Raw genomic sequence first — 25955 nt, forward strand, 5'->3', positions numbered from 1 at the left:
GGGACTACAGGCGTGTGCCACCATGCCTTGCTAATTTTTGTATTTTTGGTAGAGACAGAGTTTCACCATGTTGACCAGGCTGGTCCCAAACTCCAGACCTCAAATGATCCTCCCGTCTTGGCCTCCCAAAGTGCTGAGATTACAGGCGTGAGCCACCACACCCAGCCATGATACTATATTTTTACTGTACCTTTTTACTTTCTTTAGATAGGCAGTTATTTACCATTGTGTTACAATTGTCTACAGTGTTCAGTACAGTACAGTAACATGCTGCACAGGCTTACAGCCTAGGAACAGTAGGCTATACCATTATAGCCTAAGTGCTTAATTTCTTTTTTTGTTTGTTTGTTTGAGACAGAGTCTCACTCTGTCACTCAGGCTGGAGTGCAGTTGCACAATGTCGGCTCACTGCAGTCTACACCTTTCAGGTTCAAGCAATTCTCCTGGCTCAGCCTCCTGAGTAGCTGGGATTACAGGTGTCCACCACCACACCTGGCTGATTTCTTTTATTTTTAGTAGAGATAGGGTTTCACCATGTTGGCCAGGCTGGTCTTGAACTCCTGGCCTCAGATGAAGTGCCTCCTTGGCCTCCTAAAGTGCAGGGATTACAGATGTGAGCCACCACGACCAGCCTTCTCAGAACGTATTCTTGTCTTTAAGTGATAAGTGACTGTATGTGTCTGCGTTGTCCAATTAAGGGTAGCCACTAGCTGCATGTGGCTTTTGCGCACTTGAAATATGCCTAGTCTGAATAGAGGCATGCTGTGTTACACATACGTACTATTTTCAAAGATTTAGTATGAATAAAATGTAAATTACCTCAGTAATAATTTTATATTTACATATTGAAATGATATATTTCAGATTTAATATGTTAAGTATATTAAAATTTCACTGTTTTATTGTTTAATGCAGCTAAATTACATATGTGGATTGCGTTCTATTTCTGGTGGACGTTTCTGGTCTAGAACATTTTTTCTAACTAAATTTTTCTGTAAATTATAGTTAAAATTGAACATTTTTGTTAGAGGGTTATTTTTAAGTCTTTGATTACAACTTGACATTAATCATTGGCATTAATATTCTATTAGATATAAAAATGAAAACCATAAAATTAAAAAAAAAATTTTTTTTTTTTGAAACAGTTTCATTTTTGTTGCCCAGGCTGGAGTGCAATGGCATGATCTCCACTCATCGCAGCCTCCTTCTTCCAGGTTCAAGCGATTCTCCTGCCTCATCCTCCTGAGTAGCTGGGATTACAGGCATGCGCCACCAAACCTGGCTAATTTTGTATTTTTAGTAGAGACGGAGTTTCTCCATGTTGGCCAGGCTGGTCTAGAACTCCCAACCTCAGATGATCTGCCCGCTTGGGCCTCCTAAAGTGCTGGGATTTACAGGCATGAGCCACCACGCCTGGCCAAAATTATTTTAAGGTCTTGCTTTCAGACTTGTTGGCACAAAACCATAACTAATCCATGATTTCGTGTTTCTTGGGTTGGAGCCAGTTTGCCGCATCTATCATGGATCATTGGCTTTATTCATTTTCATTTAATGTAACAAATATTTTTTGTTTCATGTATGCTAAGTCTGTTTTGGGGGAATACTTCTCCATAATTTCAGGAGGGAAGAAAAAATAATGGATCTACATGTAAATGCATTTGTGGATTTGGATGTTGGAAGGAAGTTAAGGCAGTTCTTGTTTGGTTTTTTTTTTTTTCCTATAAAGTAGGAGATAAGCCACCACTAGTGATGGCTTCTACGAAGAACTCCCTGAATTGAGTAAAATTAAAGGGTTCTCCATTGATGGGAATCAGTATTTATTGAGTACTGATTGGGCACCAAGCTAAACACTGAAGAATATAAAAGAGGGCACCCTTTTTACCCTGCCTCGCCCTCAGAGCTTATAATTTTGTTAGGGAAATATGGCATATAATAAAAAAAGTAAGTATAACATAAGGCAGCTAAGGTATAGTAAGGTATATACGGTATATATTCAGTACTACAGGAGTTCAAAAGATGAAGCGAACCCAAATGACTAGAGATTTCTTTTAAGCTTTCTGTTTTGCTGCTTATCACAGTAGTAGCCAACTTACCTTCCCAGAATGATCCCTTTTTAAGTAACTTCTGGCACTGTACTTGATTCTCAGAACAGTCAGTAGTAATTTAATATGAGAACTATGTAGAAATTAGCACATATTCTTCAGCGCAGAGTTCAAAACAGTGATTTTATAACTCATGAGCACTTTAGGACAGTGTTTACAAGTGGGAAGTTGAGATTTCTGTGGTATTCATGATTTAAATCATGTAGCTTCCTGAATTTATTTGCTGTACATTTTAGGATGCAGATGAATTAATTAGCACCTTCTCTTTCCTGTTAGGACCTCTGAATTCCTTACTTTTCAATCTTTACTATTTGCTGTGTCTTTGGTGAGAAGCAAAGGATTCCAGGGTGGGGTGGGTGGGTGTCTGTAGTAATAAGGTCCACAGATTTTAAAAAGGTGAAGGTGAGGAAAGGAAGAGGGAGTTGTATAGGATGAAAAGTTTGAGAATGTACTTTTGAGTGTTGTAGAATTGGACTGACTACTGAAGGAAATGGCAAACAAGCTGATAGAGACATTAACCCACATGCATGCATACTACAAACATATCAAAATGAAATATGTAATAAGGGCTGGGCACAGTGGCTCATGCCTGTAATCCCAGCACTTTGGGAGGCCAAGTTAGGCGGATCACTTGAGCTCAGGAGTTTGAGACCCATCCTTGGCAACATGGCAAAACCATGTCTCTACAGAAATACAAAAATTAGCCAGGCATGGTGGCGTGCACACCTGTAAACTGAGGTGGGAGAATTGCTTGAGCCAGGGAAACGGAGGTTGCAGTGAGTCGAGATCCCACCACTGCACTCCAGCCGGGTGACAGAGTGAGACCCTGTCTCAAAAACAAAACAAACAAAAGAAATACGCATTAAGAACAAAACTATAAACATATAACTAAACTTTTAAGGAAGGAAAGAAGAGGAGGAAAATTCATAGGTATCAGAAATCAGAGAAATAAAATCAGAACAGTAAGCGGGAGCTAGTGTTGCTGTATATAGCACAGGGGGCTTTTGGTCCTGCATATGTTCTAAGGGGTCTGGGTTTGAATTTTATTGCACATATGGGGATAGGATATATGGCCTTGGGCCTTTTCAAAATATATCTGAAACAAAGACCCAGGCATGTGGCCTAGAGCCTGAAATAACTTCCCTAATTATGCATAGAGATTAGAAAAAGTGCCCACTAGTCAAATGCTCACTCAAGAACAAAGTCAATGACAGAACAATCTAAGAGAGAATATAAAATGTGAGTGAAATGATTGAAGAGATAAAAGAAGGAAATGAAGCAATGAGGTAATAGATCAGTGTGAAAAAGAAACAGTAAAACTTGGAAAAAATTAACTTTTAGAAATTAAAAATATAATCATGGAAATTGGCAGTAGATGGGTTAAATTTCAGATTAGACAGATACTCTTGCCTTGGCTGAAAAGCAAAAGTCTAGCAATAAATGGTTAAGAATAAGCAAATCTAGGCCAGGCGCAGTGGCTCATGCCTGTAATCCCAGCACTTTGGGAGGCTGAGGCAGGCAGATACCTTGAGGTCAGGAGTTCGAGACCATCCTGGCCAACATAGTGAAACCCCGTCTCTATTAAAAATACAAAAATTAGCCGGGCGTGGTGGCGCGTGCCTGTAATCCCAGCTACTCGGAAGGCTGAGGTGGGAGAATAGCTTGAACCCAGGAGGCAGAGGTTGCAGTGAGCCGAGATCACGCCATTGCACTCCAACCTGGGCAACAGAGCAAGACTCATCTTAAAAAAGAAGAAGCAGCAGCAAATCTAAAATGTAATCCATAAAAGTAAGAAATTGAAAATAAAGGATTTAAAAAATACTAGACTGACACAAACCAAAACAGAAAGCTGATAGACCAAAAATAGATTTGTAAGGCAGAAAGCATTGTTAGTGATGAAGAAAGTCATTACATAATGAAGATGATGAAGAAAGCCATTAATTACATAATGAAGAATGGAATAATTCACCAGGAAGAAATAGTTATCTTGAATCTGTGTGTCCAAATAATATTGTCTCAAAGCACATAAAGCAAAAATTTGCAGGCAAAAAAAAAAAAAAAGACTAACTACAAATATAGTGGGAGATTTCAGCACATTTCCTTCAGAAGCCAATGAATAAACCACCACCACCCTCAACAAAAGTGAAAAAATGTAAGCATAGAGACTATTTGAACAACACAATTAACAAGCTAGATCTTTTTAGACATGTTTAAACCGTACTCTAAAAATTAGTGTTGATGTTCCTTTCAAGCACACATACGACATTTACTAGTCATATTATTAATATACAAACATTTATAGAATTACACATATTAGACCTCAAAGGGAGAGAGTTCCACAAATGCCTAGGCGTATCATACTGGCTGCTTTTTGTGATTCCTGCAGTACATGGAAAATTTAGAAGCTGGGCACATTGACTCACAGCTATAATAATCTCATCACTTTGGGAGGCCATGGCAGGAGGATCACTTGAGCTCAGCAGTTTTGAGACTAGCCTGCACAACATGGTGAGACCTTGTGTCTACAAAAAAAAGTTGTTTTTAATTAGCCAGGTGTGGTGGTTCACATCTGTAGTTCCAGCTGTTCGAGAGGCCAAGGTGGGAGGGCTGCTTGAGCCCAGGAGATACAGGCTGCAGTAAGCCATGATTGTGCCACTGTATTCCAGCCTGGGTGACAAAGTGAGACCCTGTATCTTTTTTTTTTTTTTTTTTTTTTTTTTTAAAGAAAAATTTACTTGTTTTTCCAAGTTTCATTTGAAAGTGATATTTATCGAATAATATTTAAATGAAATAATAGTAATTGAAATTCTTCTTGAACTCTGCATATGAGCCCGGGCATACTGTGTGTTTTACATATATTTAAGTTTTTAGCAGCTTTCAATTATAACATACTATTATCTTTAATAGATGAGAAAATGTAGGCTTAAAAATGTTAATTTACACCCAAGGTTAGCTGACTGGAAATCTCTACTTTTAAATATTACACTTTTACAAACTCTCCCCCCTTTTTATACCTTTGTTATTATGAAATATAGCTAGGTAGAGAAACCTACATAAAACACAAATACACAGCTTGTTGAGTTATTATTAAGGTATTATCTTTGTAATACCAACAAGTCAAGAACTAGAACTTTGCCAGCTACTACTAAGCCTTTTATCTTTCCCATTCTAATTATATTCTCCTCCTGCCGGGCGCCGGTGGCTCACGCCTGTAATCCCAGCACTTTGGGAGGCCGAGGCGGGCAGATCACGAGGTCAAGAGATGAAGACCATCCTGGCCAACATTGTGAAACCCTGTCTCTATCAAAAATACAAAAATTAGCTGGCCGTAGTGGCGTGCACCTGTAGTCCCAGCTACTCGGGAGGCTGAGGCAGGAGAATGGCTTGAACCCAGGAGACGGAGGTTGCAGTGAGCCAAGATCGCGCAACTGCACTCCAGCCTGGGCAACAGGGCGAGACTCTGTCTCAAAACAAACAAACAAACAAAAAAAAAACTGATATTCTCCTCCTTCCCCACTAAAAGCATTTGTATTATAATCATTTTCTAGCTTTTTAAAAAATAATTTGGCCGGGCGCAGTGGCTCACGCCTGTAATCCCAGCCCTTTGGGAGGCCGAGGTGGGGGGATCACGAGGTCAGGAGTTAGAGACCATCCTGGCCAATATGGTGAAACCCTGTCTCTACCAAAATACAAAAAGTTAGCCAGGCATGGTGGTGTGTGCCTGTAGTCCCAGCTACTCAGGAGGCTGAGACAGAGGAATGGCTTGAACCCAGGAGGTGGAGGTTGCAGTGAGCTGAGATCACGCCACTGCACTCCAGCCTGGCGACACAGCGAGACTCCATCTCAAATAATAATAATTTGAATACCAAAGTGTACATTCTTAATGTGTTTTATAAAGTTTTCCTTGTTTTTCTCCCACTGTTTTTGTCCAGTTTATTTGTTAAGAAACTGATAGTTGGACCTGTAGAGTTTCTTACAGGTTTGATCAGATTCAGGTTTGATGTTTTTGGCCAGACTTTATAGGTAGTGGTATAGGAGATATATACACTACTGGTTGTTTTTGTGATTTTACAAACTATTGGTACTCATTGGTTAAATCTGTTAACTCATTAGAGATAGCAAAATGGTGATTCTCTAATTTTATTATCTCTTCATTACTGGAATGTTTCTATAGAGAAGCTTCCCCTCATCTAATACTTTGCTACCTGGTGATTCAGTTTATGTAAGAAAGGAAGAATAAGTGTTTGCTTATTTGGTGTTATTTACCAGTTTTGATTTTTGGTTTTTGGTTTTTTTTTGAGACGGAGTCTTGCTCTGTTGCCCAGGCTGGAGTGCAGTGGCACGATCTCGGCTCACTGCAAGCTCTGCCTCCCGGGTTCACACCCTTCTCCTGCCTCAGCCTCCTGAGTAGCTGGGACTACGGGCGCCCGCTACCACACCAGGCTAATTTTTTGTAGTTTTAGTAGAGATGGGGTTTCACTGTGTTTGCCAGGATGGTCTTGATCTCCTGACCTCGTGATCCGCCCACCTTGGCCTCCCAAAGTGCTGGGATTACAGGCTTGAGCCACTGTGTTATTTACCAGTTTTCAGCATGATGGGTTGGTTTCCACTAGCATCTTTCAAATAATCTTTTTTTTTTTAATTTTGAAAGTATTATTATGAACTCATAGATGGATGGATTGACTGACTGATTTTGAGACAGGGTCTTGCTCTGTCACCCAGGCTGGAGTGCAGATGTGTGATCATAGCTCACTGCAGCCGTGCTCTGTTGAAAGCACTTTGGAGGCCAAGGTGTGAGGATTGCTAGAACCCAGGAGTCTGAGACCAGCCTGGGCAATATAGTGAGACCCCATCTCACCAAAAAAAATTGTTTTTTAGTTAGCTGGGTGGTGGTGCATGCTTGTAGCCCCAGCTGCTTGGGATACTGAGGCAGGAGGATTGCTTGAGGCCAAGAGGTTGAGGCTGCAGTGAGCTGTGATCGGGCCACTGCACTCCAGCCTGGGCGACAGAATGAGACCCTATCTCCAAAAAAAAAAAAAAGATGTTCATACACCAGACTACCCTCTGACACCCTTTTTACCCTACCTGGTATCTCATGCACTATATTGAGCCGTTCCTCTTCATAGACACACTCCTTGCCAAGCTGCCTTCACCATATATGGTCTCTAACCATGTAGTACCAGTTCCCTTCCCACTCCTCTCAGCAAGTGGACATCCTCCTCACCTTTTTTAAAAAAAAAAGTCTTCCATGGCTGGGTGTGGTGGCTCATGCCTGTAATCCCAGCACTTTGGGAGGCCGAGGTGAGTGGATCACGAGGTCAGGAGATCAAGACCATCCTGGCTACCACGATGAAACCCCATCTTTACTAAAAATACAAAAAATTAGCCAGGCGTGGTGGCGGGCGCCTGTAGTCCCAGCTACTCGGGAGGCTGAGGCAGGAGAAAGGCATGAACCCAGGAGGCGGAGCTTGCAGTGAGCCGAGATTGCGCCACTGCACTCCAGCCTGGGCGACAGAGCGAGACTCCGTCTCAAAAAAAAAAAAAAATCTTCCACATTTTATAGAAATCTAACATTGCTTTCATATGGCTATCCAGTTGGTTGGAATTTCATATAAAACTTATATCTGCTCCCTCCCGAATTTGAAGTTTTAAGAAAGTTTTTTGTATCCATAGAACTTTTTTTTAAAAGGGTATAATTTTTCTTATTGCTTTTGTTTATAACAGATGATGATGTGCCTGCAGATATGGTTGCAGAAGAATCAGGTCCTGGTGCACAAAATAGTCCATACCAACTTCGTAGAAAAACTCTTTTGCCGAAAAGAACAGCGTGTCCCACAAAGAACAGTATGGAGGTAACTTTAAATGTAGTTGCTTTTCTTTTTGTAATGAAAGAATTTTCAAGAAACAAAAAAGGGAATGTCATCCTTTTTTAGAAGTAATGATTATGGATGATAAGAATATTTGCTTTACTAGTTTCTGTTTTGTTTTTGAAGGGCGCCTCAACTTCAACTACAGAAAACTTTGGTCATCGTGCAAAACGTGCAAGAGTGTCTGGAAAATCACAAGATCTATCAGGTATTTCCTGTGGGAAAGTAACAAATAGGGTAAAATAATTTTTTTTAATTTTGCTTGATACCAAAAAATGAAAATTAAATGTATTCGAGTATTACCTTTGGGATTCAGAAAGTGATTATTACAGAATAAACTTTAGAACCCTGACCTCTCCCTCTGACTTTTATTGTTGTATAAAAATGCTTTTTATTTATTTATTTTAACCATTTCTGAGATGGCACATAATACCTAAAAGAAGGAGTACTTTTGTTAGTTCAAGGTAGAGATAAATATGTGTTACCCATGAAACCCACATGCTTATAAAATGACCATTATCCAAAAAAAAAAAAGCTATTCATTAGATAAAATGAAAACTGTGTTCTTTAAATAATGAGAAAGTTATTGCTCGAATGATAGTTTATATGTTAATCTCTTTATAGCAGCACCTGCTGAACAGTATCTTCAGGAGAAACTGCCAGATGAAGTGGTTCTAAAAATCTTCTCTTACTTGCTGGAACAGGATCTTTGTAGAGCAGCTTGTGTATGTAAACGCTTCAGTGAACTTGCTAATGATCCAATTTTGTGGTAAGGAAAAACCTATTCCTTATTAACTTGAGATATGTTATTTGTTGCCCAAAATGCTAAACATGGTAGGAAAGTCGGTGCGGTGAGTTGGTAGTTACAATTAGTTGGAACAAAATTAAAATGCTTATCAATTCCAAGTTACAAATGGGGGCTGTCAGTCCAGGTGGTATTTATAAATCAGTAAATGAAGTATTTTATCTGCTGTTTATCAGTTAATAGCAACTGATTGATTATGGGAAATGTTTTTCTTTTAATAGCTTTTTAGAAACATAACAGTGTAATTTAAAATAGCTAATGAATTTTAAATCTGATAGAATGTAGGTTTTATATATCACTTTTGGAAAACAGTTGTATTCATGAATCTTTAAATAATTCATGCCCTTTGACCCAGTAATTACTGGGTCATGCCCTTTGACCCAGTAATTCTACTTCTGAAAAGTTTTTTTTGCTTTATGTACAAATTTTTCATAACAGCCTAGTTAATAATGAGAAAAATTATAAATAATCTAAATATCCAGAATTAAGGGAATGAACTACGTAAACTGTGTAATGTGTACTTGGAGAGTTGTGATACAACCACTAATAGTAATTTTTACAAAGAGATTTTCATTTGTTTTTTGAGAGACAGGGTCTTGCTCTGTCACCCAGGCTGGAGTGCAGTGTCGCGATCTTAGCTCACTGCAGCCTCAACCCTCTGGGCTCAAGCCATTCTGCCACCTCAGCCTCCTGAGTAGCTGGCACCGCAGGCATGTGTCACCATGCCCAGCTAATTTTTTTTTTTTTTTTGATACAAAGGGTCTCACTCTGTTACTCAGTCTGATCTTGAACTCCTGGGGTCAAGTGATCCTTCTACGTCGGCCGCCCAAAGTGCTGGGATTATAGGCATGAGCCATTGCACCCAGCCCAAGTTTTTAATAACATGAAAAAAATGCTGTTATAAAAAGTGAAAAGAGGCCAGGTGTGGTGGCTCCTGCCTGTGGTCCCAGCTACTCCGGAGGCTGAGGCAGGAGGATCATTTGAGCCCAGGAAGTCAAGGCTGCAGAAAGCCGTGATCGTGCCACTGCACTCCAGCCTGGGCGGCAGACGGAGACCCTGTTTTTTAAAGAAAAGAACAGAGTACAAAATTGTATATGCTATATAATCACAACTATAATAAATGATCTGTAGATAAAATGAGTGGAAGCAAATATGGCAGACTGTTAATAGTTAATATATTGAAACTATAGTTCTTTACACTTCTTTGTTTTACAACGGTTATATGTATTACTTTTATGATGCACAAAAGGTGCACCATATATATATATGTTTTTGTTGTTGTTTTTGATGGAGTTTCGTTCTTGTTGCCCAGGCTAGAGTGCAGTGGCACAATCTTGACTCACTGCAACCTCTGCCTCCCGGGTTCAAGCAATTCTCCTGCCTCAGCCTCCTGAGTAGCTGGGATTACAGGCACCTGCCACCATGCCCAGCTATTTTTTTGTATTTTTAGTAGAGACAGAGTTTCACCATGTTGGCTAGGCTGGTCTTGAACTCCTGACCTCAGGTGATCCTCCTGCCTGGGCCTCCCAAAGTGCTGGGATTACAGGCATGGGCCACTGTGCCCGGCCCACACCTTACATTTAAGAGAAAAATTACAAAGGAGAAATGAGAATGAAGAGCAGCAGAACAAAACAGCATTGCTCACTGTACCAGAAATGATAATAGTTAGCCATTACTCCAGTTTGAAGATTTCATTGTTCTTGATAGGATATAAATGGACTGAAGATATAGGACAAATTAAGTTCAAGTATTTTTACTGAAAATTATCTTTTTAGGCTAGGCGAAGTGGCTCACACCTATAATCCCAGCACTTTGGGAGGCTGAAGTGGGCAGATTACTTGAGCCCAGGAGTTTGAGACCAGCCTGGGCAACATACTGGGACCTCATTTCTACAAAAAAAATCAAAAAATAAGACGAGAGGATCACTTGAACCTGGGAGGTTAAGGCTGCAATGAGACATGATCATGCCTCTGCACTCCAGTGTGGGCAACGGGAGTGAGACTCTGTCTCAAAAAGGAAAAGAAAGAAAATTATCTTTTTAAGTGATAATCATGATGTTTTTACAGTAAGGATAACTTTTTTCCCCTTCCTGAGTAAACAGTTTGTAAGGAAATTGAAACTTTTTGTTGTTCTGTGTGGACAAATTTTCATACGCAGTTACATTGTGAAAATTTTCGCAGGAAAACTAATTTTCGGCCAGGCATGGTGGCTCACGCCTGTAATCCCAGCACTTAGGGAGGCTGAGGTGGGTAAATCACTTGAGCTCCAGAGTTCGAGACCAGCCTGGGTAACATGTGCCTGTAGTTCCAGCTACTTGGGAGGCTGAGGTGGGAGGATCATTTGAGCCCAGGAGGCAGAGGTTGCAGTGAACTGAGATCGTGGCACTGCATTCCAGCCTGGGTGATAGAAATAGACTATGTCTCAAAGAAAAAAAGGAAAAAAACATAATTTCCATATGCAACTACACTGAAAATTTTAAATGTGAAAAATACGTTTTCACGTTTTAAATCCTGTTTTTAGCTGTGCGTGGTGACGCATGCCCATAATCTCAGCTACTCAGGAGGCTGAGGCTGAAGAATCGCTTGAACCTGGGAGAGGGAGGTTGCAGTGAGCCGAGATCATGCCACTTGCATTCTAGCCTGGATGACAGTGAGACTGTGTCTCAAAAAAAAAATACTGTGATTTAATATTCATTTTTGTCTATTCTTACTTTCTTACTCAAGTTTTTGAGGCCTCAAATAATTGTTATAGTTGTTCAAAACTGTATTAATCTAAAGGACATTTTATCAAGAAAATTTTAATTCCTTTCTCTGTTCAGGAAACGATTATATATGGAAGTATTTGAATATACTCGCCCTATGATGCATCCTGAACCTGGAAAATTCTACCAGATTAATCCAGAAGAGTATGAACATCCAAATCCCTGGAAAGAGAGTTTCCAGCAGTTGGTATGAAATATAAATAGAATATATTGGTTTATATTATACATTTGTAAATAACTTTCTTTTAAGAAATAAGTTTAGGCTGGGCGTGGTGGCTCACACCTGTAATCCCAGCACCTTGGGAGACTGAGGTAGGAGGATTACCTGAGGTCAGGAGTTCGAGACCAGCTTGGCCAACATGGTGAAACTCCATCTCTTCTAAAAATACAAAAATTAGCCGGACGTGGTGGCACGCACCTGTAGTCCTAGCTACTTGGGAGGCTAAGGCAGGAGAATCACTTGAACCCAGGAGGCAGAGTTGCAGAGAGCTGACATTGCACTGCTGCACTCCAGCCTGGGCGACAGAGTGAGACTCTTGTCTCAGGAAAAAAAAAAAAGTTGAGTAGGTTTTAATGAACATTTATCAACCAACAGAATATTCAGCAATTCTTTTCACTACTGACATATCCCCCCATTAATAAGTTAGTACAGTAAGCATTAGTAGCCTAAGAGCAGTTGTGATTTCAATGGGTCTGTTTGAACTTGTATTTAAATTATTACTGTTCAGCAGTTGTTTTAAAGTTCCACATTTAGCTTAATTGTTATACGGCCCTTCGTGAGTGAGTCTCAGCTGGAGATGATTTTGCTTTCTGTGGGACATTTGGCAATGTCGGGAGACATTTTTTGATTGTCACAATGGGAGGAGAGTGTGCTGCTGCTATTTGGCTGGGTGAGGCCAGGGATACCTCTAAACATCCTACAGTGCACAGGACAGCCCCCATAACAAAGAATTAACTGACCTAAAATATCAGTAATGCTGAGATTGAGAAACCCTGTTCTTTGTTTCTGGATATTACCGGATCATAACTTGTTTTAGATTTTACATTGTACTCTGACAGAAAATTATTTGGAATAGTTGAGAATTATTTTTGATTTGTAATAAAAGTTGTTCATGCAATTGTACATTAATTTAAATATAAGGTTTATGTTAGTAGTCAATGGTTTTGTTTTGTTTTTGACATTTTAGTATAAAGGTGCACATGTAAAGCCAGGATTTGCTGAACATTTCTACAGTAACCCTGCAAGATATAAAGGAAGAGAAAATATGTTGGTATGTTTGATTTTTATTTTTATGACTTAAAATGGTAATCTTTCAGTTCTGTACTGACACATTTATTTTTTTCTAGTATTATGATACTATTGAAGATGCCCTTGGTGGGGTACAAGAGGCTCATTTTGATGGACTTATCTTTGTTCATTCTGGAATATATACTGATGAATGGATATATATTGAATCTCCAATCACCATGATTGGTGCAGGTATTTTGAAATGCATTGTCATTAAAATTTTAATATTTTACTCATTTATGTGATAGGATTTTTAAAATGCTAGTGACTTAAAATCCAGTTTTATAATATCCTGCTGGTAAAGTAGGAATGAAGATATCACACATATTTTAAGTGAAGGAAGTGAAAACATAAGAGTTCAGAAATTATAGCTGTATATAAATTTATTTCTCCCCGCCGCCCCCCCCAACCTTTTTTGTTTTTTTGATGCAGAGTCTAGCTATGTCACCCAGGCTAGAGTGCAGTGGCACAATTTCAGTTCACTGCAACCTCTGCCTCCTGGGTTCAAGCAATTCTCATGCCTCAGCCTCTCAAGTAGCTGGGATTATAGGCATGCACCACCATGCCTGGCTAATTTTTGTATTTTTAGCAGAGATAGGGTTTCGCCATGTTGGCCAGGCTGGTCTCAAACTCCTGGCCTCAAGTGATTTGCCCATCTCGGCCTTCCAAAGTGCGGGGATTACAGACATGAACCACTGTGCCTGGCTGTATATGTTTCCTAATGTTAGTACTGTCTCCAGTTGCCTTCAGTTATTCATTAAACGAAGAAAAATAGCTTTTTCATCTTTTATTTGAAAATAAAGATGCAGCCAGGTGTGGTGGCTCACACCTGTAATCCCAGTACTTTGGGAGGCTGAGGTGGGTGGATCGCTTCAGGTCAGGAATTAAAGACTGGCCTGGCCAACATGGTGAAACCCCATCTTTACTAAAAATACAACAAAAATTAGCCAGGTGTGGTGGTGTGCACCTGTAATCCCAGCGACTCTGGAGGCTGAGGCAGGAGAATTGCAAAGAAAGATGCTAATATTTCTATTGCTATGTTTTTAAAGGAACTGAAATAGAATTTTTAAATACTTTTGTACTATTTCAAAGCTATTTATGGTCAGGTTTCTAAGAATAAATGTAATATCTGTCAAACACTGAGTCATTTGAAGATTTGTGGTTTTTTTTTTTATTTTGAGGATACAGTACATAGAACATTTTAAGATAGCTAGTAATTATTATTTGCTAGTGAAATTTGCATTTACAGCCTCTTTTGCTTTCTTCCTCTATCTCCTCATGAAGATGGGGAGAATAGATTTGAGCAAATGTTTGTCTGGTGATTTTATTACTTTCTAAATTGAGGCCACTGTTGGAAATAAATTTAAATAGAGGTCTCTTCTCTTCTTGAGCTTCTGTTTCCAGTGCTGCTGCTGGAAACAGAATGGTTTCCACAAGAAACCATTTTTTGTTTTTGTTTCCACAAGAAACCATTTTTTAATATGCCGTTTCATTTTATATTCATAGTATTTATAGTTAAATGTTATTAGAAGTAATACTGTGCGTGGATTTGAATATAGTAAAGGCTGATGATGAAACATAGTTAACTGATAGTGAGTATTAGTCCCACTACTCAGTACTAATGTTTTTAGTAAGTTCCCCCTCCATAAAGATACCCATCTGTTGAAATCGAATAAAGGTAATATTCTTTAAAATATCTTCTCCACAGCACCTGGGAAAGTGGCAGACAAAGTTATAATTGAAAACACTAGAGATTCAACCTTCGTTTTTATGGAAGGCTCTGAAGATGCTTATGTTGGATATATGACAATAAGGGTAAGAAATGTTAAGATTTAAAATACACATTGAAATCATAAAGGCAGTAATTGTTTATTTCAAACAAAATTTTTACTTTTCAGTTTAACCCTGATGACAAATCTGCACAACACCACAATGCACACCACTGCTTAGAGATTACAGTAAATTGTAGCCCTATTATTGATCACTGTATCATCCGAAGTACATGTACAGGTTAGTGTTTTCTTTATATTTTACAATAAAATTTTGAGTCACTGTATGTTGCCCAGTAGGTTTTTACATAAATAAATAATTTTTCTACAGTTGGTTCTGCAGTATGTGTTAGTGGTCAAGGAGCGTGTCCCACCATCAAGCACTGTAACATCAGTGACTGTGAAAATGTTGGACTATATATAACAGATCATGCACAGGTATTTTTTAATTTTGTGTGGTTTTTTTCTTTTTAGAAAATGTTTAAAAGCTCTACTGATGTTTGTTTCTGATTACTTGTTGTAGGGAATATATGAGGATAATGAAATTTCCAATAATGCGTTAGCTGGGATTTGGGTTAAAAATCATGGAAACCCAATTATTAGACGGAATCATATTCATCATGGACGTGATGTTGGTGTGTTCACATTTGATCATGGCATGGTAAGAACACTTATTTTTAATAGAAAAACGGACTTCTGTATCAGTTAAATTCCAAGTATGTTTCAGCATTATTTTCTCATCACCAAATTATCTGAATTGAAGAGTATAGGTTTAAAAGCAATTTCAGCATTATATTTTAAAATTAATATGAAATATTTATTCTATAAATTTATGCATCAGACATATCCATGTAGAGGTGATAGCGTTCTTAGGCAATATATGTGATCTTTGAGGAGAGTAAGGTATAACTCGTTAATTAAGTCTTAAATGTGTGTTCATAAAAGCCACGCAAAAGCTTTCTGTTTTAAAGAAAATTCCTGTATCCTCCGGTTTAGTAAATCAAAATTTCCAAGGATGGGGCTTAGAATATGTATTTTTAATAAACAACATAAGTGAATCTAACACAGTTTGTAGAGTATACTTTGAGAAATAATGGTTTCATTGTTATTTTGCTTTTCATTTAATTCCTCTTGAAAATTTTAAACTGGCAGAGCTTTGATAGGAGATACAGTGATAAAATACCAATTTTAAAACCATTATGCAGCAGTTAACATTAGGCATCCTTATGGAATATACTGTGTTTTAAATATTACCTTAGAGTTTTACATAATTTTCTAGAGACATGACTTTTTGAGCTCTGAGATCACCATTTCAAAATAATGTTTTGAATGTCTTTTCAGATTTTTTTTCATTTAATGTCAAATTTTCCTTGAGGTAATTTTCAAGTCCTAATACAGCATTGGTAAAAATTTTTGTTGCGGAGTCCAAGATGGGAGAGAGGGTCACCACATTGTAGCAAATAGGATTATGGTGAGGTTTTGTTGCCTATTATACAATATTAAGCAATCCTGGGAATGTTGGATTCATCTATACAAATTTTCCACGACAAAGAAATTTTTTTATTTTCATTGTTTGTTTTTTTTTTTTTTTTTTTTTTTTGAGACCGAGTTTCACCCTTGTTGCCCAGGCTAGAGTGCAATGGCAATGGTGTGATCTTGGCTCACTGCAACCTCCGCCTCCTGGTTCAAGCGATTCTCATGTCTCAGCCTTCCAAGTAGCTGGGATTACAGGCATGCACCACCACGCCTGCCTAATTTTGTATTTTTAGTAGAAACAGGGTTTCACCATGTTGGTCAGGCTGGGCTTGAACTCCTGGCCTCAAGTGATTCACCTGCCTCGGCCTCCCAAAGTCCTGGGATTACAGGCATGAGCCACCGCGCCTGGCCAAGGCAGAGCTCTTTTTTTAAACTAAACTAGACCATGGCCGGGTGCAGTGGCTCACACCTGTAATCCCAGCACTTTGGGAGGCCAAGGCAGTTGGATCGCTTGGGCTCAGGAGTTCAAAACCAGCCTGGACAACATGGTGAAACTCCGTCTCTACAAAAAATAAAAAATTAGCTGGGCATGGTGGCTCACACCTGTAGTCCCAGCTACTTGGGGGCTGAGACAGGAGGCTCACTTGAGCCCAGGAGACGGAGGTTGCAGTGAGCCAAGATGTAAGATGTGTGCCTTTGCATGGGATTTCAGGCGTGAGCCACCACACCTGGCCAAGTTCATCATTTTTGAAAGACCTCTGGTGATGGGATGGTCCCTTATTAAAGTTCACCATAGTAAGTTACTCCTCATCACACACACACTCCTTATACCATTTTAAAGAATAGATTTGGGCTTGTAAATATTACAGCATTTTTAAAAATAAGTCTAGGCAATGCTATAGATAGATATTTCCATTAAGGATTAATGAGATTTATACATTTTAAGATTTATAAGGTATTTCAATCTATCTCCACCCCATCATTTTTATTTTTATTTTGCAAAGGTTTAAAATATTTGCATTCCTACAGTTATTGGTCTATATTTATTCTTTATTTATCATTAGTTCTTTTATCATCGTTTCTCCATTCTTGAATTTAAATTTTGATTCATTCTTGGTATGGCTAGGTTTTGTCATCCAGCCATTTTTTGTTTGTTTTTTTTAAAGAACGCCTTATGGATATTGTAGCTTGAATTCTTGCCATGCGAGAATCTCTATCCATTGCCTTTTAACTTAGCTGAGTTTCTTTCTTTCCCTCACGATTCTGTAGACATTTTTCTATTGTAGCATTGAGCATGGCTGAGAACTTTGAGATCACATTGGGTTTTTTTCTTTCTTCTTTGCTTGAAAGATTGCTCTTCTACCTCAGTATCCATATTTTGGCTTTTGCTGATGTATTGTTTTACTATTTTTCTGTTCCATATGTTCCTTTCTTTAGAAACTTAGCTATCTTTCTGGTTATTTATATTGCTATGTTCTGTTCTGTTTAGTGTTGTGTGAGTTCCTCAAATCTGTGTTTGTTACCACGTCTCCGTGGTTTTGTTTTTCTGCTGCTATTTTGCTTCCAGTGTGGGTGTTGCCTTTAATTTTTACATTTTTTTAATGAAATATTTCTAACGTACACTGAAGTAGAGAGAATAGTGTAATGAATCTCCAGGTACCTATTGTCTGCCTTCAACAACTATCATTTCATGGCCAATTTTGTTTAATCTATACCTCATACATCTTACTACCTTTTTTACACTCTGGATTATTTTGAAGTAAATACCAGACTTCATCATCTCTTGTAAATATTTTACCATGTGTCTTTAAAAGATGGGTGTTTTTTTTTCTTTCACATAACCACAGTGCTAATCCACTCCTCAATAATTAGGAATAATTCCTTAATATCATCAAATTTTCTCTTAATGTTCACAGTTCTCCAATTGTCTTTTGTTTGTTTAATATTCAGTTCAGTGCAGAGTTGTTACTTTTGTAAAATAAGATTAAAATGTCATAGCAGGCCAGGTGTGGTGGCTCATGCCTATAATCCCAGCACTTTGGGAGGCCGAGCAGGCAGATCACCTGAGGTCAGGAATTCGAGAACAGCCTGGCCAACATGGTGAAACCCTGTCTCTACTAGAAATACATAAATTAGCTGGGTGTGTTGGTGCACACCTCAAGTCCCAGCTACTCGAGAGGCTAAGGCAAGAGAATCGCTTGAATCCAGGAGGCAGAGGTTGCAGTGAGCCGAGATCGCGCCACTGCACTCCAGCCTGGGTGACAGAGCAAGACTCTGTCTCAAAAAATAAATAAATAAATAAATAAAATGTCATAGCAGTGCCAAATAGCTATAAAATTTTTTGAGGCCGGGTGCAGTGGGTCACGCCTGTAATCCTAACACTTTGGGAGGACAAGGTAGGCAGATCCCTTGAGCCCAGGAGTTCAAGACCAGCCTGGCCAACACTGTGAAACACTGCCTCGTGGTGGCGTGTGCCTGTAATCCCAGCTTCTCAGGAGGTTGAGGCATGAGAATCACTTGAAGTGGGGAGGTGGGAGGTGGAGGTTGCAGTGACCCAAGATCATGCCACTGCACTCCAGCCTGGGCGACAGAGGAGTGAGACTCTGTCCAAAAAATAAAAAAATTCATGGCATATTCATGCCATTAGATTTCATCACTTTAGTTAGAAGATAATAATAAGCTAAGCTTATTATAGCCTTTAGTTACTTGGGGACAACTACAGTTCATTGAAAGTCTAAGGTACTAACATTGGTTAGTTCCCAGCATCCTCCTCTTTCTTATCCAGATTTCACAGTATTTGATAAGTGTTTTTATAGATTAGAGTTGTGGAAGTTTATTTCAATGAAGATAGCATTTTTCTCTCTTTTTTAATCTGGAGAGTTTCTTGTGAAACTCTTGAATGCCTTTTATTTTGTCTTTTTTTTTTTTTTTGAGACAAGAGTCTCACTCTGTCACCCAGGCTGGAGTGCAGTGGTGCAATCGCGGCTCACTGCAACCTCCACCTTCCAGGCTTCAAGCAATTCTTGTGTCTCAGTCTCCCGAGTAGGTGGGAGTACAGATGGCTGCCAGCACGCACAGCTAACTTTTGTGTTTTTAGTACAGACGGGGTTTTACCATGTTGGCCAGGCTGGTCTAGAACTCCTGACTTCAAGAGCTCCACCGCGCCTGGCCTACTTTGTCATATTTAATAAAGAATCTTTTACTTCAAAAAATTTATACATGTTGGAACTTTTGTGGTTTGCATTAAAAGACAAAGCAGAGGCTGGGCATAGTGGCTCACACCTGTAATCCCAGCACTTCGGGAGGTTGAGGCAGGAGGACTGCATGAACCCAGGAGTTCAAGATCAACCTGAGCAAGACAGACCCTATCTCTACTAAAGAAATATTCTAAAAATTAGCTGGGCATGGTGGCACACGCCTATAATCCTAGCTACTTGGAAGGCTGAGGCAAGAGGATTGATTGAGCCCAGAAGTTCAAGGTTGTAATGACCTGTGATAGCTCCAGCTTGGGTGACAGGGAGATTCCCGTCTTCTTAAAAAAAATTTTTTTCAGCCGGGCTTGGTAGCTCTGTAATCGCAGCACTTTGGGAGGCTGAGGCAGGTGGATCACTTGAGGCCAGGAGTTCGAGACCAGCCTGGCCAACATGGCAAAACCCCGTCTCTACTAAAAATACAATAATTAGCTGGGCATGGTGGCACCCACCTGTAATCCCAGCTACTTTGGAGGCTGAGGCACGAAAATTGCTTGAACCTGGGATTTGGAGGTTGCAATGAACCAAGATCATACCACTGCGCTCCAGCCTAGGAGACAGTGAAACTCCACCTCAAAAAAAAAAAAAAATCTAATTTCTTACAGTTCTGTATTATTGATTTATTTTGTACTAGAGGTATCGCTTAACAAAATAGTTGCATTCTATTAAAATATGTCTTGAAGCAGGCCGGGTTCAGTGGCTCATGCCTATAATCCCAGCACTTCGGGAAGCCGAGGCGAGCAGATCACTTGAGGTCAGCAGTTCCAGACCAGCCTGGCCAACATAGTGAAACCCCATCTCTACTAAAAATACAAAAATTAGCTGGGCGTGGTGGCTCACACCAAAAGTCCCAGCTCCTCGGGAGGCTGAGGCAGGAGAATCACTTGAACCCAGGAGGCAGAGATTGCAGTGAGCCGAAATTGCGCCACTGCGCTCCAGCCTGGGCGACAGAGACTCTGTCTCAAAAACAAAAACAAACAAACAAACAAAAAAATCTTGAAGCAAAATTACATTAACTGAATCCATAATAAAAATAAGTTTCCTTGCAAAATTATAAAACTATAAGTCAGTCAATCTTTGTCATTTCTAAAGGTAGTAAAATTGTTGTGCCAATGTAGAGGCTTCTCATTTTAAGGTCGTTGAGAAAAGAAAACTTTTTGCTGCTTTATTTTCTTGAAAGTTACTCTGAAACAAAAGATACAGATTATAAACTCCATATTTGATGGAATTAAGTGACATATTTAATCCTTAACCTAATTTATTAATACAATGTGGTAAATGACTGCATGCCTGTGACCAGGGCAGCCAACCAGATTGGAGCAGGTTAAAGCTCCAATAAAGCTGTTCAGAAAGATAAATTGGTAAACCTAATATAAATGTAAATGTATTAAGAGGTGATTTATAGGAGATGATGCAGGAGAATCGCTTGAACTTGGGAGGCAGAGGTTGTAGTGAGCCAAGATTGGGCCACTGCACTCCATCCTGGGCAACAGAGTGAGACTCTGTCTCAAAAAAATAAATGAAAAGAAGAGGTGATTTGGACAACTAGCAACAAGTTTAGGATAAAGTTGTCACTAGAAAGCTAAGCAAAGGAGAAAAAAATCTAAAAAATTGTGCAGCAAAGAAGTCATATTTTATGGCTCAACTCTGAATAGCACACTAATCTAACCAAAATTAAGGTAAAACTACACTGAAAGGATACAATGTGTGAGTATATATTGTGGGGGATAGAGAGGTAGGAGAGCTAAATTCTGCTGTCCCATAATAGAAGTCAGTGGATAATACCTAAAACTGGAAAGTGAAGACTAAGTACAGTGAGTCACTTAATAAAATAGAGGTGAATCAAAAGAATCAGCTAAAAGAATTAAAAGTGGGGCCCTCTGGATAAAGGAAATGAGGGAGAGGGCTGCTATTTGCCTTAAAAAACTTGTGGATCAGCCGGGCGCGGTGGCTCACACCTGTAATCCCAGCACTTTGGGAGGCCGAGGCGGGTGGATCACGAGGTTAGGAGATCGAGACCATCCTGGCTGATATGGTGAAACCCTGTCTCTACTAAAAATACAAAAAATTAGCTGGGCATGGTGGTGGCACCTGTAGTCCCAGCTACTCGGGAGGCTAAGGCAGGAGAATGGCGTGAACCCGGGACGTGGAGGTTGCAGTGAGCCGAGATCGTGCCACTGCACTCAAGCCTGGGTGACAGTGAGTCTCCGTCTCAAAAAAAAAACAAAAAAACTTGTGGATCTACTTGAGTCTCTTAACTCTGTAAAATCAAAACCTAAAGAAAACAAAAAGATTATCCCTTGCATTTGAATACTGTTTAGTGTATATCAATTTTTTTTTACTGTATCACTGCATTCAGAGGTATCAAATTTTGCTTGCAGCACTGTAAAAGTTTACCAGTCAGATTTGTCGGCCCGGCATGGTGGCTCACACCTGTAATCCCAGCACTTTGAGAGGCCAAGGCGGGAGGATTGCTTGAGGCTGAAAGTTTGAGACCAGCCTGGGCAACATGATGAAACTCCATCTCCACTAAAAACACAAAAATTGGCCAGGCTTGGTGCCATGCACCCGTGGTCTCAGCTACTTGGGAGGTTGAGTGGGGAGGATCGTTTGAGCCCAGGAGATTGAGGCTTCAGTGAGTGATTGCACCCTTGCACTCCAACCCAGACAACAGAGTGAGAGCCTGTCTCTAAAAAAAAAAAAAAAGAAGAAGAAGAAAAAATCCACCAGATATGTCATTCACCTCTTGGCAGAGAGAGACTAAGAGTTATACTAATTGTGCTCCCTCCTCATGGGTGAAAACATCTGAAATGGTGAATAATCTAGTATTAAGGTCTCTTTGTCTAGCCTCTTTTTGTTTTTTTGATGGTCAGTTTTGCCATAACAGTGTAGTTATACACCCAGTGTGTATTCACTTTTATTCTGTATAAAATCAAAGAAAAAGTTTTCTATTTGAAGACGCTATCTTTTATATAGCTCCTGATTTGTTTTAAAAAAGAATAAGGTTATAATCCAAATATGGAGATATAATTTATAGATAATTTGTTCTTTATTAGAAAATGAAGTCTGAAAACTACTTTTGTATGTTATTCTTGGAGGCCTGTTTTCTTGAAGAGTTAAACATATAGTATACTAGAGTATTCAGAATATCCCCTTTTTAACCTCTACTAAATTTGGCAAAAAAAATTCATCAAATCTTGTTTGAGTACTTACTGTGTGTAAAGTCTTACATACCTGCTCCAGAAGTTAGAATAGTCCAGACAGGAGCTTACAATGGGGTAGAAATTGACATATATAAATATAGAAATAATATAAGGCAATACATGGAAGTAACATGAGAAAAATACTTAGTGCTGAAAGGATTTTAAAGAGGAAAGAGAGTAAGCACATTCCGTTTTTTCTTAATATTCAGTCTGCATTTAGTCTTTGGCCTAAGGATATCAGAATTATGGTAACTTCCATTATCATTATAAAAGTAAAACATGTCCATTATATAGGAAATTTAAGAAATTCAAAGTATGAAGAAACACATAATTATCCATAATTCCACCACTCATAATCATCTCATGTTTTTGTTCCATCCTTCAAATTCCCTTTAAACAAAATTGAGATTATACATAATGTATACTACTTTAAAACTTGTTCTTTTCATTTAACATGTGTAGGATGAACATAAGTCTTCAAAAACATTGTATTTAGCCAGTTCTCTATTAATGGGCTAAGGTGAACTTTTTTAAAAAATTGCTCTTATTTTAAGACTCTGATTGTGTTCTTTGGTCAACCTTTATTTATTTTTGAGACTCTGTTGTCCAGGCTGGAGTGCGATGGTGTGGTTACGGCTCACTGCAGCCTCAACCTCCCAGGCTCAAACAGTCCTCCCACCTCAGCCTCCCTAGTAACTAGGCTTATAGGCACATGTCACCACACCTGGCTAATTTTGTTTTTAACTTTTTCTGTAGAGACGACGTCTCACTGTTACCCAGGCTGGTCTCGAGCTCCAGGGCTCAAGCAGTCCTCCCTGCTCGGTCTTCCAAAGTGCTGGGAGGCCCAGCCACAACTTTTAGAAGCTGACTTGTTGGGACATTTTTAAGGCAGCCAGAGTTTATATTCTTAATGACTTTAACCTTTTGTTGAAGGATATGTACTTACTAGTTAATGGTATTCGTCTACATTTATCGAATAGATGTTTTGCTGTTTTTCCTTCATGCCTTTGAATGTACTTGGACTTATTAGAGGATGTATAGTTCTTTGTTTTGCTAAAACATTTAAGTCATTAGCCAGGCATGGTGGTGTGTGCCTTTCTATAGTCCTAGCTACTCAGAAGGCTGAGGCGGGAGGATTGTTTGAGGCTGCGTGAGCTATGATTGTGCCACTGTACTCCAGCCTGGACAACAGAGTGAGACCTTGTCTGTTAAAAAAAAAAAAATTAAAACATTTAAATCTTTTTCTTTCCATGATCATTACTTGAAGCTTAGTATATATACCTACTTTTTATTCTTAAACTTTTTTTAAATTTTTTTTGAGACGGAGTTTTGCTCTTGTCACCCAGGCTGGAGTGCAGTGGCGCAATCTCGGCTCACTGCAACCTCTGACTCCCGGGTTCAAGCAGTTCTCCTGCCTCAGCCTCCCAAGTACCTGGGATTACAGGTGTGAGCCACCACACCCAGCTAATTTTTGTATTTGTAGTAGAGACGGGGTTTCACCATGTTGGCCAGGCTGGTCTCCTCCTGACCTCAGGTGATCCACCTTCCTAGGGCTCCCAAAGTGCTGGGATTAACAGGCGTGAGCCACCACGCCCAGCCTTAAATGTTTCTAATACTTAATTTTTAGATATGCATTGAAATGTTTTTTAAATGGCATTTCTTTTTTTGTAAAGTAGGCTTTACCTACAGATTTAATTTCTGTATTTTTCAGGGTTACTTTGAAAGTTGCAATATACACAGAAATAGGATAGCAGGCTTTGAAGTAAAAGCCTATGCTAACCCTACAGTGGTTCGATGTGAAATTCACCATGGGCAGACTGGAGGAATATATGTCCATGAAAAAGGAAGAGGACAATTCATAGAGAATAAAATCTATGCAAACAACTTTGCAGGTGTATGGATTACCTCAAATAGTGACCCAACAATAAGGTATTTACATATAATTATGGGTGAAAATTACTTTTTCACTTCAAGGTTTGCTTAAAAGTCAAGATATTGAGCTTTAACTCTTGAAAGTTTTTGTTAGACATTTGACTCCTGTAAAATAGATTTTCCTAGTTAAAGTCTGTGCATCTGAATGAGCCATAGCTATTGCAGATTTATTTTTTGGTGTTTTTATTTTTCTTTTTATTAGTGATATAAACCATATGTGATATTATGAAAAATTGCAAATGCTGTGATTTTTATTTTAAATTCATCAAAATGCATTATAGATGAGTAAATAGGACTGTTACCTCTGCATTATAGATGAGTAAATAGGACTGTTACCTCCCCTTGGAGCTTGAAGGACTTTGTCTTCTTTTTTCTGAAGTTAGCAAATAGAATAATTCAGGAAAAATATCTCAAAGATTCTTGGCCAGAAAGACTAAAATTATCAAAAAGTCAAAAACTGCAAGCTGTCATTTTCCCTTAATAAGCCAAAATTGTAGAACCAGAGGTATTATAATTTAATCAAACACTATGAATTATTTTTAATTGTCAAATTTTATTTTCCATTGGCTTTATGGAAGTAGATTTTGGGATTTCCATCTTGTTAATAGTCATCAAATGTTTCTAGATCAGCTAAAAAATTGTTTTGAATGTATTAGCTGTTTTGAGGGGAATTTTTAAGAATGCTACATATGTTCTTTCAAATAGTAGTCTGACTTTTCCAAAGTCTTAGGCCTTAGAAATAACGAAGAAATTGAGGCCTTAGAAGTTATGTAATTTGTTATATGACCATGAGGGGCCTTACCGTTGTATAAAACAAGTAAGTTTGGCTGAATAGATGTCTTCTTTTTTTTTATTTCGCATAATTATAGGGGAAATTCTATATTTAATGGAAATCAAGGAGGAGTTTACATCTTTGGTGATGGACGAGGCCTTATTGAAGGAAATGACATTTATGGTAAGCATATGGTTTTGTTCTATAAAACTTACAGATTTGTATGTCTTCTTGATATTAGCAGAATGATGGAACATTTTGAAACTACCCAAGTGGAAGCACTGATCCAGCTCTTTAATTTTTTTCTTTTTTAAAGAAATGAGGTCTTACTCTCTTGTGCAGACTGGAGCACAGTGGCACAAACATGGCTCACAGCAGCCTCAGACTTCTGGGCTCAAAGTGATCTTCCTGCTTCAGCCTCCCTGGTAGCTAGAACTACAGGCATGTGCCACCATGCCCCACTCATTTATTTGTGGAGGCTGGGTTTTGCCTTGTTGACCAGGCTGGTCTTGAACTCCTGGCCTCAGGTGATCTTCCCGCCTTGGTCTCCCAAAATTCTGGGATTGCAGGTGTGAGTCTCATGCGCTGCCCTTTAATTTTTGTTGTTGTTGTTTTTGAGAGAGAGTCTCACTCTGTTGCCTAGGCTGGAGTGCAGTGACACAATCTCACCTCACAGCAACCCCTGCCTCCCAGGTTCAAGCGATCCTCATGCCTCAGCCTCCAGAGTAG

The 25955-nt window shown here is 39.1% G+C and overlaps 1 protein-coding gene and 1 pseudogene across 8 annotated transcripts in view; one reads left to right on the forward strand and one right to left on the reverse strand.

Moving 5' to 3' along the window:
• LOC129397170 (ubiquitin-ribosomal protein eS31 fusion protein-like) overlaps window positions 1-7803 on the reverse strand; it is a 44324-nt pseudogene extending 36521 nt beyond the window's left edge.
• Window positions 1-25955, forward strand: part of FBXO11 (F-box protein 11) — a 99126-nt gene that overhangs the window by 58946 nt on the left and 14225 nt on the right. For all 8 annotated transcript variants that reach the window (XM_034953085.3, XM_034953083.4, XM_034953082.3 and 5 more), the window contains exons 2-13: window positions 7827-7954; window positions 8096-8177; window positions 8594-8738; window positions 11593-11722; window positions 12723-12806; window positions 12883-13015; window positions 14532-14638; window positions 14722-14833; window positions 14924-15030; window positions 15116-15253; window positions 24234-24451; window positions 25324-25409. In XM_034953085.3, coding sequence (XP_034808976.1) covers window positions 7827-7954; window positions 8096-8177; window positions 8594-8738; window positions 11593-11722; window positions 12723-12806; window positions 12883-13015; window positions 14532-14638; window positions 14722-14833; window positions 14924-15030; window positions 15116-15253; window positions 24234-24451; window positions 25324-25409 — 1470 coding nt within the window. The remainder of the gene's footprint in view (window positions 1-7826; window positions 7955-8095; window positions 8178-8593; window positions 8739-11592; window positions 11723-12722; window positions 12807-12882; window positions 13016-14531; window positions 14639-14721; window positions 14834-14923; window positions 15031-15115; window positions 15254-24233; window positions 24452-25323; window positions 25410-25955) is intronic.

Source organism: Pan paniscus, chromosome 12 (assembly GCF_029289425.2).
Source record: "Pan paniscus chromosome 12, NHGRI_mPanPan1-v2.0_pri, whole genome shotgun sequence".
NCBI classification, from domain to species: Eukaryota; Metazoa; Chordata; class Mammalia; order Primates; family Hominidae; genus Pan; species Pan paniscus.